Source organism: Nelumbo lutea, chromosome 8, assembly GCF_056320005.1.
Source record: "Nelumbo lutea isolate HS-2025 chromosome 8, American lotus-T2T, whole genome shotgun sequence".
Classification (NCBI taxonomy): Eukaryota; Viridiplantae; Streptophyta; class Magnoliopsida; order Proteales; family Nelumbonaceae; genus Nelumbo; species Nelumbo lutea.
Window position 1 is genome coordinate 5,880,560 of NC_142691.1, and position 13,748 is coordinate 5,894,307.

At 31.8% G+C, this 13,748-nt stretch overlaps 1 protein-coding gene across 2 annotated transcripts; it reads left to right on the plus strand.

Moving 5' to 3' along the window:
* The first annotated feature begins 4,658 nt into the window (after positions 1 to 4,658).
* LOC148842367 (calcineurin B-like protein 10) lies at positions 4,659 to 13,466 on the plus strand. 2 transcript variants are annotated; one of them, XM_088957741.1, is made up of 9 exons: positions 4,659 to 4,920; positions 5,040 to 5,225; positions 5,357 to 5,439; positions 6,767 to 6,826; positions 9,142 to 9,250; positions 9,347 to 9,399; positions 11,388 to 11,468; positions 11,570 to 11,682; positions 12,945 to 13,466. In XM_088957741.1, exons 1-9 carry the CDS (start codon positions 4,917 to 4,919, stop codon positions 13,003 to 13,005), a joined length of 750 nt encoding a protein of 249 aa, XP_088813867.1. In that variant the 5' UTR covers positions 4,659 to 4,916; the 3' UTR covers positions 13,006 to 13,466. The 2 variants fall into 2 exon arrangements, with proteins under 2 accessions (XP_088813867.1, XP_088813868.1); XM_088957742.1 differs by having other exon boundaries at positions 4,671 to 4,920; positions 11,553 to 11,682.
* Positions 13,467 to 13,748: the final 282 nt, after the last annotated feature.

Consider the following 13,748-nt stretch of genomic DNA (forward strand, 5'->3'; position numbering starts at 1 on the left):
ACTTAATTATTGATAATTTATTAATGACAGTATTGCTCATCATTAATTCGAAATGATAATTAATAAATATTTTCATAATGGTAATTAATAATTTGGACATAATCATTTTATATTTATATTAACTCATATTAATTATTTTGAAAATAAATAATTAATGGTAATTATTTATATTATAATTATTATCAGAAATTATAATTCATGCATTTATATGAAATAATTAATTACATTATTATAAGTAATTATAATTAATAATATTATATTAATGAATATAATTATATTATTATTATCAATAACTATAATTAATTATTACTAATACTAATGATGATAATTAGTACTTTGAAATGTTAATTAATTCATGATAATTAATAAGTATTTTAATAATTTTAATTAATAATTGGTATATAATAATTTTATATTAACATTAATTCATATTAATAATTTTATAAATATATAGTTAGGATTACTTATTTACATTATTATTACAAGTAATTGTAATTAATACTATTATTATTCTCCAATAAATATTTCATTTAGTGAGTTAAATTATAAAACTTTCAATTATTCAATATTGTTAAATTTAAAGAATTATAAAAGCAAATATTATTTGCTTTGAAAATCGTAATTATAACAAATTAATTACTTAATAAAAATAAAAATAAAATAATAATAATACTTTAATATTATTGATTTCAAAATCAATACACACATAATAAAAATATATTATTAGTTAATAATAATAATAATAATAATAATAATGATATACTTATTATTATTATTGATTTCACAATTATTAATATATTATTAATCTATTAATAATACTAATTATTATTAAAAATGTTAATAGATTTAAATTACCCATTTTAATTTGGACAATTATTAATTATTAATTTCTTAAAATTGTTATTAACAGAATAATTTTAATTACTCTTTTCATTAACGACCTTATTTTCAGTAATTGGTTTTTTATGTTCAATATTTTTTTTTGCAAAAATCCAAATAACTTTTCATTTGCAATGCTATCTGGTGAAGGAAGATTTGGCCCGACCTCACAGTTATGCGACACGTGGAAAAAACAACAGCTCAGCAAAAAAGCAAGCCTAAGGTGTGAACACCAACGGGACACCAGCGGATCGAACTCTCTACTAGGGGCCCGAACTCACCCTTGGCCCAAAACCAGAGTAATCCAAACTGGCCTTCCTTCAGTTCGGGATATACCTCGCCGAACTGGCCAACCTTGTAACAGTTTGGGATATACCTTGCCGAACTGGCCAACCTTGTAACAACTCGGGATATACCTCGCCGAACTGGCCTGCCTTGTAACAGTTCGGGATGCACCTCGCCGAACTGACCTGCCCTATAGATACCTCCGAACTCAAGACTTCGCCTCGCTCACCACTCCGCATCGCCTTCTGGGCACCAAAACCAAACAAGTCGTACCATGCCTGACACTGAGGAAGTCCGTGCCCGAGGGCGCCGCACCTGACTTAATTGGGATATGACGCTTGGCAGCCGCACTCTAAAGAGACGATTAGGCAGTGACGGTTCTGTCCCAACAGAAAGGACGATGGCCGAATTGACAAACGCAAGGGTAATCGTACCCGACCTGACAAGGGCCTCGGAGCGAGTGTGCAAAGTGTTTATAAGAGCCCCCTGCCCCCAACAAATGAGGTATGCAAACTTTGCGCTATCTGGTTTTATCTTGCTTTTGAAGAATTCTAACTTAAGCTTCAGTTCAGAAGCAAGGTCGTTGACAGCTAAGACCGGCCGGATCGCGCTTCATCACTACCCATTTTATTTTTCTCTTATTCAGTTTTCCAATAGATAAAAAAAATTAATGATATTTACCTATTTTTAACAAATTATGTATTTATCAAGTTGTTGTCATTGATGATGACAATGATGATGAGTCAATTTTTTGAAAGAGAGGGGTACTAATAATAATTAATGACTTCTAATTAATTAATTTCAGCTATTAATTACTAATAATAATAACTCATTGATAATAATTATTGCTAATACTTAATTATTGATATTTACTAATTACTGATAATATTTCTCATTATTAATTCGGATTGATAATTAATAATGATTTTTATAATGGTAATAATAATTTTATATTTATATTAACTCATATTAATTATTTTGAAAATAAATATTGAATGTTAATTATTTATATTAGAATTATTATCATAAATTATAATTCATACATTTATATGAAATAATTAATTACATTATTATTATTAGTAGTAATTATAATTAATGCATATTTTAAGTAATATAATTATATTATTATTATCATCAATAATTTTAATTAATTAATAATAATAATAATGATTTCTGATAAAATTTGATTACTGATAATTAATTCCTTAATTAATAATAATTATTACTTTGGATTGTTAATTAATTAATGATAAGTAATAAGTATTTTAATAATGTTAATTATTAATTGGGATATAATCATTTTATATTTATATTAATTTATTTATAAATATATAATTAGTGCTAATTATTTACATTATTATTATTATAAGTAATTATAATTAATACTATTACTACTCTCCAATAAATATTTCATTTAGTGAAAGTTAAATTATAAACTTTCAATTATTCATTATTGTTAAACTAAATGAATTATAAAAGCAATTATTATTTTAGGAATTTACTAAAAATCGTACTTATAACAAATTAATTACTTCATAATAATAATAATAATAATAATAATAATAATAATAATAATAATAATAATAATAATAATAAAATAAGAAGAAGAAGAAGAAGAAGAAGAAGAAGAAGAAGAAGAAGAAGAAGAAGAAGAAGAAGAAGAAGAATTTAATATTACTGATTTCAAAATCAATACACACATAATAAGAATATATTATTAGTAAATAATAGTAATAATAATATACTTATTATTATTACTGATCTCGTAATTATTAATGCATTATTAATCTATATTACTCAATAAATACATGGAATACAAAATAATCAAATTACCACTAAATGAATGAACTAAAAATCTATGGGTATTCTAATTGACTTGAATTTGACACATCAACATGCCCAAAATTATAATTTCAACCTACATTTTCTATTTCTATCTCCAAATCCCATAATTCAAACATATCATTAGGTTATGTACGGGTTTCCCTATCTTTTCCTAAAGATAAATTCTAGCTAGCCTATGTGCATTGTGGGGAGGTTAGACTTAAAATCCATAACCATGATCGACCAAAACAAGCGTTGCCATCTAACTTGGAGGTGACTTCCGTATTTAGTCTGGTCCCATTATTCTCCTTTCTTTCATATTTCTTTTGTTGGATGGGCTTTGGAGTCCTAATTATATTATCAGTTGATTGTAATCATACATGATGATGATTTGATTGTAGTCATATATTTTTCATCTCTTATTTTAGAGGATGGATGCATTTGCAAATGTTGTTTGGTATGGATTGTTTTTCTTAGCAACTCTTTGAATGATTTTCTTATTTCTTTGCCTCTTTGAATGTATATCATAAATGCTTGTATTCATTCATATATCCCTAAATATTAAGCATTATTGGTGATATTGTCGTAAACATCCATATAAGTTTACTATTTTATAAATAGATTAATGATTTCAAAATTATTGATACATTTTGGGGGGTGGGTTGCTCAATAAGACATTGATTTTTTATTGTTAAATAGTAAATTTCAAATTAAATGATATTGTAGTTGCCCCTTAGTATGGGGTCATTGTCTAGATAAAAAGATGGTAAGTCTCTTAAATTAAATAAAGAGTCTATCCTAAATGTCTATTGTAAATAATTAAAAAATGAAATAATTCAAATTAAATCAAATAGTTACTGAATTAAGTAAATAATAATAACAACAATCATCAAGTACTTATTTAAGTAATAACAAAAAACGAAATAACAATCATCAATTATCATTAATGTTTATTCAAAACATGCCCCATAATAATTATCAAATACAGTAATTAAACCTTAAATAAGAATTAATATTTATTAATATTCATTAAAATTGTTAAGCCAAATCATTAATGTTTATTCTTAAAAGAAAAATATAAATTAACAAACTTATTATATAATAATTATACTCGATTGGAAAATTAGTTTAAGTAAATATTTAAATAATTACAAATTTAGTTAATTTTACTACTAAATAACAAAAAATTTTAAATTAAATACTAAAATAAAAAAATAATAATGATTAAATTAAAGTAATAAACGTTTTAAGTTGAATTTAATGACCCGTATAATTTTACGGATTGTTCATAAACAATAATAAAAATCATTAATGTTTATTCTATAGATTAACTTCACCGTACGGGGTCATTCACTGGTTACCAAATAAAAGGAAAAGAGCCCTGTTGCGTATCCCATTACCATGAATTAAAGAAAGAAGAAAAGCCCATTAACGACCTTACGTTAATGGGCTTACCCGAGGTTGCACTTTTAGCAAATTACCAGTTATTTTTCTGTTTTTGGCAGAGTAATATTGTAATAGTATTATTGGATATTATTGAAGACTGAATGACTGATCGGGTCGGGTAAAGATGGCATTCGCCAAACACAAACCGCCCAAGCGTATTTTGGGAAACCAGAAATTAATTTTGTCCACAACTCAATTAATTATTAAGAGAAAACCAAAAAATTGGACGCCATGCACAAGCATTTAATTCCGAAAACACCACAAACACAGTGTGACAGTCTGTCACTGGCAATTTAACTAGGGAGACCATTTCCATTTTCTGCTTCAATTTTTTTATTAGAAACAGAAACTATACAAAAGAGACACCAGAGAGGCAGAGAGACAGGCCAAGAGGGGTCTAATCTGAATTCTGATGTGGTGGTGCAAAGGGAAATTGCGTCAATGACCGGCAACAGAAACACCACCACCACCAACAGCAACACATGGGTATGGCTATCTCAATACTCATCTATATTTTTCATTATAATCTTTCTTCTTCTTCTTCTTCTTCTTCGTTTCTTAGATTGCAGTCCTCTTGATTTATTTTCCTGCATTTTATTTTCTAGGAAAATTTTATGGCTTTGGGACAGAGGTCGAGCTCTTTGTCGATAGGCGAGCGGCTATGCGCTGCATTCATCTCATCACACTAGCGGAAGCGCTCGTGTTAGCCGCAGCTAGTTGCTTCAATCACCACTCCAAAAAGTCTCGATGCAGATATTATGATCTTGTTCGCCTTTCTAAGGATACTCTATGTTCGTTCATTCTCTCTCTGCCTCTCTCCGATCATTTGCCGTGTCCTTGCTTCTTCTTAGTTTTACTTTTCGTGTTTGTTTTTGTTTTCGTTTTGAATTGACAGAATTGTATTTTGGTCTTGTCTATGAAGTTACTGTAAATGAAGTAGAAGGCTTGTACGAGCTTTTCAAGAAGCTGAGTAGCTCCATTATTGACGATGGATTAATACACAAGGTAGAGATTCGCATCTCAATTCCCCACATGTTTGAGAGTAACCATCCAAAATTTCCCCCCTTTTTCTTTTATGGATTTGGTGTGATTTCTTTGACTTTTAAGCTACAGGGACAAACAACCGAGGGACTTAGAATCTAAGATTTAACGTATGCAGGTTATGAATTTATTTTTGTTTGGATATTTCAACTTTTTTTTTTTTTTTGCCTTTTCATCTTTTTGAGCATTTATTACATTTTGAAAATGCTTTGGTACTTGGGGACCCTTTTCTTTAGTAAGAGTTACTTGGGGGAATTTCCAGTTTATTTTTTCCTTGGCGAATTCCGGGTCTTCTATAAATGTTGTAAATTCCTTTTAGTGGTTGATGGGATGCAGTCTTTAATTTGCCAGTGCTTGTACACCCCCCTCTACATATGTCAATCCGCAATTACAAAATACAAATATATGTACAAGCGCATACAAGCATAATATATAACAGAGAGGAACTATTTGATTTTTCAAGTAATTGTATGACCTAGTCTAGATGCTCAAGTGAGTACCGTAATGTCAGAAAATTGGATATATAAGTTGCCTCGATGAAAATACTGCAGTTCTTTCTGAGGGAGAGATAAAGAACGCTCCAAAATATGAGCTACAAGGATGGTCTCAGGCAGGGTACAAAAGTCCTGCTACCATAGGCCTAAAGGGCCATTACCCAATGTTGGTCTCAGCCATCTAGATTCTCAGGAGGGGCGGACTGCATGAGGATCTAGAATTTGGCCTTTTTTTCCTTTTTGCATAAAGTGACCTCTCCTAGATTTGACCCATGTTCCTGCTACTGTGGGCATATTTTCTTATTTCATATCTGAACTGAATTCTTTTAGTGGTGTGGATGCCTCTATGTTAACCTTTGGCCAGCATCATTAATGAAGTAAGCACTTAGATAACCAAAAAAAAAAAGAAGCTAGGTTACCAATTTATGATATTTTACACTGAACAATCCTGTTTCTGGAGACACACGTGCACATATTTTAGGTTTAGGTAGCGAATAACTCTCAGGCTTATGCAGCATAATTGAAATGAGAACCTGGAAAAACGTTTGGTTGACAATACCATGTGAGCATTATAAAATTCATTTAAACCTGTTCAAATCATTTTCTGATTCATTAGTATGTAAGAACTTGTATACAAGGGCTGGTATCTGCCTTGGACCAGAACTGCCAGTTTTTGTTCTGATAGCATACTTTTATCCTTCTGTAATGTTAAGGGAATATGTCATTATTACTTATTATATGTATGCAATGTTTACGTGACTCATATTATGCTTTTAAATGTTTTATCTGTTTGGTAGGAAGAGTTGCAGTTGGCAATGTTCAAGACTCCATCTGGTGAAAATCTTTTTTTGGATAGGGTAAATCTATAACAACCCATCTTTTTGTTAAATTATTACCTCTAAAATTGCATACTTAGTGACATCAGGAATAATATGTCACAGTGAACTATATATATTACACATTGAACTATGATTAGTGTATACTGTGTGCCCATGAATTTGCATGCTTTTCTTTCTTGATAACTTGAATTTGCTTTCTGGAAATGTGATTTGTTTAATGGGAAAACTGTGACGCGATCCTATTCGCGGGGCCCATAACAACTTAAAATGTTATGGGCCCGTGAATAGGATCTTGTCACGGGTCGGTCCACGGGGAAAACCCTCTGTTTTCCCTTGTTCCTCCCTGCTCTTGATGAACCTATCTAGGCACCCTAATGGTGATTTGTTCAAGAGATCACCTAACTCTCCTTTACTCTCTTTCTTGACTGAATATTCGATATCCTCATTCAATAATGGTGTCTCCTTAAATAGGAGATTACAAGAGTCCTAATCTTAGGGAGTCTCCTTGCTGAATAGGGAGACTTCCAATTCTATCTTGCTAAGGATAAGATAAGTTAATCCTAATCTGATAATAAGATAAACTAATCCTAATCTGATAACAAGATAAACTAATCCTAATCTGATAATAAGATAAACTAATCCTAATCTGATAACTTACTAACAAGATAAGATAAGAGCAATAGAATAAGTTAAGAACAAGCAAGATGATCTAATCTAATCTGGCGGTGGGTCAGGTTCCTGTTGCTGCTGGCGGCGATGGTACGTCTTTCCGAGGAATGCGTCCATAGCAAAGTTTTTCTGGATCACCTTTGAACTCCAAAGTTTTTCTTTATCCTTTATCCTTTTACTTTATATTTTGTATTTTCTGTTGTAGGCATTATTATAAGTTTTTCTAATATAGATCTAGAGGGAAAACGATCTTTTTTGCAGTTGAAGGAAACAAAATTGAATATACAAGCCTCAAAGCCATTCTAGATCATTTTGTCTACTCACTCTTATCTTCATCATATTTTGATAAAGATAACATGTATTAGTCTGAGTTTTACATGGATATGACACCTCAAAAGTAATTGGTAAATCCATGTCAAGACTTGGATACTTTTCCAAAATGTGGAACTTTGCCCCACATTTCTTTAACATGCTGGTTGGTGATACTATAAGTTGAAGCTAGAGGGAAATAGGCACTCTTACTCAAACTAGGCAACAACGCTTTGGTTTCTAGAGGTTGACATGACATAGTTTTTTGGACATTTTCAATACTTGGCACCCTTTCCATATGCCAAGTTAACAGTGACATGAATCCATTGCCAATGCTTATTTTGAGCTTGATAAGGTATATGAACAACACATGTGACATGCTGACACAGTGACACCCTTTGCATGGAGTTTTGACAGTTGCAGTTTAGTGTTCCTTCCCCTCTGTAAATGATGATCCGCAGATTTCTGTTTCATCTTTTAATTGTTCTTCCCCTTTCTTTTAGGACCTAGATCAGCTTGCTATTTCAGATCCATAAAAGGGCCATTAGCACATTATACAATGTTGGCCCCTCGTTTCTCGAGTCTTTGGAGGGATGGTCTGGATAGGAACCTAACCATTGGAATTTTTTTGCACACAGTGGCTGCTCTTAGGTTCCAACCTTCATTCTCACAGTTTGTCTTCCAATATCTGTATATTTCTATAAATTGGGAATTTCTTCTTACTGAAATATGTGACTTTTCTTTGTAACATAGATCAGATTTATACTTAAGATTGTGTTTCTTTAAATTGGAAATTTGGAATTTATTTCTTACTGATCTATGTATGTGGATTCCTTGTCATACATTATTGTATTTCTTAGAAATACAAGATCTCCGCACTAAATTGTATCCTTACAAACCTAAAACTGTTTCTTCTTTTGTGGAGTATGGTTTGAACTGCAGTGTTGCATGGACTCTCCTTAATGGATGAAGTATCTATGCCAGACATGTCTTGGATTCTGACACTCCATGGATTCTTGAATGACACTTCTATGTAAAAAATTTCCTTTGTATCCTTATTTGACATAAATGAACAGATAATGTACACGATAAATGTATTCTTTCCTATAAAACACTATCAAGTAACAAAGATCAACTTCAGACCTTTTCCCTATAGGTATATGATGTAATAATTAAAAAAATAAATCTTTTAATAGTTTATACGTGTCCACACACTCCCAGATACATGCCAAATTCTGATTCATGTTTCTATGTCCACGTAACACTATTGATTTTCCATGAAGAACACTTGCAAATGTCCTTTGTTAATTTTATAATGTGATGCGTTTATCTAACCGTTGTCTCTTCTTATCTAGGTATTTCATCTTTTTGATGAAAAGAGAAATGGTGTAATTGAATTTGAAGAATTTGTCCATTCACTCAGTGTCTTCCATCCTTGTGCTTCTTTGGAGGACAAAATTGATTGTAATGATTCCTGAATCCTTTGCTTACTTGTTTAGATATGATCGAGATGCACATCTAATGGTAATAACATCTTTTTTTCCTTTTGAATCCTTGCAGTTTCATTTTGGTTGTATGATCTGAGACAAACTGGATTTATCAAGAGGGAAGAAGTGAGTATCTTGACATGTGTGCTGCAGCCTTTTTTTTATGGGTAGCATAATGAGATACGTAGTTGATATAATTCAAATGCAAAAGTTTGAATAATGTTAGTAGTAACATTATATATGGATCTATTGTAGCAACGATAATGTTAGTAGTAACCACAACTTCACCTTTCAACACCCCTGCCTTCCCAAATAAAACCACACCTTTCAGCACCCTTTTAACTAAACTATTTCATTCATCTCCCCAGCATGTCAAGATATGCTCCACATTAACTGAAAACATTAAGTGGAAAATAAAAATTCCATAACCTTTTAACTTACCAAATATGTCAAGAAGTGCTCCAAATTTTAATGGGCATGTTCTATATAGTGTTTTAAAAGCGCAAGGGCCAATTTGCGCCTGAGGTGCAAGGTGCAAGGCGAGGCACATGCCTTTTTTGAAGCAAGACGCAAAATTACAAAAAAAAACTAAAAAATAAAAAATGTCAAAAATTCAAAAAATGCCAAAATAAAAAAAAATAACGCAAAAAATATTAAACATAATGTTAATAAAATATATAAACTTAAATTTTAAAATAAATGTTTTAAAAACCTATTATTTAAAATTAAAATACATAAAGTGTATTCAAATGAAAATTTAAAAATAAAAGCAAACACATAAAGCATTTCCAAGCATGTAAAACCCACAATCTCTTTTTTTCCTCAATTGCATTACTTCAAGTAGCTAATGTGATGTAAAACATATTGCATTCTTGATTTTATAAGTCACTTTTGTACCACGCCCCTCGAGGCAAGCCTGAACAAGTCCATGTTAGGGTCTTAAATTCATATTTCTCACATAGAAAATAAAGATTTTATAACTTTAGTTGTCTTTATATATTGGAATGAATGAATGAATGAACAACATTAGTAAATAGGGGGTTCTCGAAAGCTGCTATGAACTTGAATTTTCACTGAAGGGGTTTCTTTCCTTCTTGGAAGCTGCTATTATTTTGATCAGTAGCCCAATGTTTATAATCTAATAAAGAAATGAGATATATACAAGCATCCGCCAAGCACCCCATATAGTCTAACATCTATTACTTACCAAAATGCATCTGTTTTTCAATTTTTAAATTACAAAAAAAACAAAAAAATACAAACTTCCCTTGGAGAGTTGTTTCTGAGTACAATCTGTTTCTATTTGTTCCTTGCTTTTCCAAAGCATGAGCCATACTTTTGGATGATCTAGGTATCCATTCAAAAGTTACACGCAGTTTCACTTCCAGTTATTTATCTCCCTTATTAGTTATTTCATGCCTACAAATCCTTCCAGTTATTTATCTCCCTTATTAGTTATTTCATGCCTACAAATCCAAGGGCCTGGAAATTACTATTGAGTTTTATATGTGTTGACATTTATTGTTTCAACCTGACAAGATGAAGGCTGTGTTACAGCACCCTAATTCTTTACCTTTATGGAACCTTTTTAAAATTGTTTTATTAAGAGAAAAAGTATTTCCATTTAGATAATTAATTGCTAAGGTTTGCTCAAAGGATTCTAAGTTTAGCAACGATGCAATAATTTTGGTTTTATCATGCAATCTTTCTGTCACTCGTTATGTGTTACAGAATCTTGATTCTTTACCTTTATGGAACCTTTTTTTAATTAATTTATTAAGAGAAAAAGTCTTTTCATTTAGGTAATTAATTGATAAGGTCAATTAAAGGATTCTAAGTTTATCAAAGATGTGTTGATTTCAGTTTTACCATGCAATCTTTCTGTCCCTCGTATATTACTGCATCAGTTACTCTTCCATACTGCCATTCATAGTTTTACCCTTAGGCTATGTTTGGTTTGAAGGAAAAGGTAGGGAAAGGAAGGGAAAGACAGGGAAACCAATACAAGGGTTGTAAATGTTTCCCTACCTTTCCCTACATTTTCCTTCAAACCAAACATAGCCTTAGTGTTGAAACTTTATCATTGTTAAACAGTTAAGCTCTGATTTTTTCAGGTTAAGCAAATGGTAATTGCAATTTTAGTGGAGTCAGAAATGAATCTATCAGATGAACTTCTGGAAGTTATCCTTGATAAGGTATGGGTTTGGTCAAGTTAAAGTTTTTTCTTTTTTTCCTTTCCTTTTTGTATTGCCCTATTGAGGGCTATTAACTTATTACAGCTTCATTTTTTGGTCAGACGTTTGCTGATGCTGATGCTGACATGGATGGCAAAATTAACAAAGAGGAATGGAAGGCTTTTGCTCTTCGACACCCCAACCTTTTGAAGAACATGACTCTTCCTTATTTGAAGTATACTGCTTGCTCTGCTCTATGTTCTATTTTGTTTTTCTTTAATGTTATATTACACGCAATATATGCATTTTTTTCAATTTTCTTTAATGCTACATATCTTGTTATTTGTGCTCATAATTTAACAATGGATATGGCACTGAACACTTGGTGCCAACGAGCCGTGCTTTTCACGAGCTGCTTGAGCTTGGCTCGTGAAAAGCTCGGCTCGGCTCGGTTTCAACCGAGCTCGAGCCCGGTTTACAAGCTCGATTAATAAACGAGCCGAGCTTGAGCCTAATAGAGCTTGACTCTCACGAGCCGGGCTCAAATTTATTATATATATAATAAAATTATAGAAAATAACATATATATTAAAAATAGTATAATTCGTAATTTTTTAAATACCAAATAAAAAAATATTTTTTATATATAATTTTTTATTTTTATAAAATATTTTCCCTCAAATTGAGCTCGTGCCGAGCCGAGCTTGAGCTTATGAGTTTTTGACTCGAGCCGAGCTCAAGCCTCATATTATTTGGCTTGGTTCGGCTCAAATCCACCCCTACTGAACAGAATGCAATGACAAAACAGGGTTCATTTAGCCAACCCCATGTAGTTGGAACAAAGCTTATATGATGATGAATATGATGTCACATATCTTGTTATTCCTAAGAGACGAGAAACCTGGTTTCTTTCTTTCTTTTCTTTTCAAATATAAGTGGACAGCTGTCCATGATTACTATCAAAAACTTCAATATTTGTTTTTATTATTACTATTATCCATTATTTAGTTCCTTGGTTTTTACCAAAAAAATAAATAGTTCCTTGGTTTTACCCTTGATTATTGAAAAATTTTCCACTGTGAGAACATTGGATTTTCAGCTTTTTGAGTTGGGACTTTTGATATGTTTTCCACTTATAAGCTGTCTCCATTTGCTTATGGTCTTCTACTCATAGGACCCCTTAGTTTTTGCTAACAATAACAGTTTCATTTGTTCCGCTTTTGAGTTAGGCAAGAGTCACTGGTTAGAGGCCACTAGTAGAATGCTGAACAGCTTGCTGATATATAAAGTATTTGTATTCTGATATTGGTGTATGTTATTTGAATATGAACTATCTGTTAAACATGGCGGCCCTCCCCTAGTCTCATGGTTTTCATGCCTGAGAGCATACAAGGAAAACAATCGAGTTCATCTTCCATCTGTATGGTTATGGAGTCTTGTATTCTTGAAGTCTTTGATATCCTTTCCATTGTTGGTGATACTTTGTTTATTGTCCAGGGACATTACTACAATTTTTCCAAGTTTTGTCTTCAACACTGAGGTGGACGAAAGTAATTGAAGATGCAAGCACAAGATGGGACTCCCATGGGGTTTTTGAAAGCTTCAAGTCTGTGACTTCTCCTCGCCATCATTGCAGTTGGGATTTTTCTCAGACAAGGGTTTCAATCAATGTTGAAGCAATGCCTACATCATCCCTTGAACTGGTAAAGGTGTTGGTTATGTAAAGTGCACGACTGACCATATTAGCCGCATCACTCCATGCCATTTAAACATATCCGGTTCTTCAAATAGTGTATCAATTTAAGTCCATAAAGATGGTTGTACTTGTACAGTAAGCAGAAAAACTAGTTCTACTGATTAGTTACGATTTTCAATTGAGTTAATTTCAGCTCCCATGGTCTTTACTTGTGCTTTTGTGTTTCCACAGCCTCCACTACAAAGCATGGGTGTTATTTTTTATGCATGTAATGTAATATAAATATATCCTTATTTAAATTAAAAAGAATGTGTTTTCTACCATGGTTTTCTATCAGTTTGTTTCAGTTTCAGCCAAGGATGGCCTTTCTGATCATCAAACAATGCTTTGAAATGCTTGGATTTGAGAGTAGTTATCCACTCATCCTCGTGGGTTCACTGTTCACATCATGCGTTTGCTAATCTGAGTCCAGATCTCCTTAAAAGCAAAAACTGTGAGCATAGAATCTAGCCGCACATTGGGAATATCTCCCGTACATGTATAAAGCTGGATGCCCATGTTTCCATGCTAGAGTGCTTGCAGAGTTTTTGCTTTCAGAAACCCCA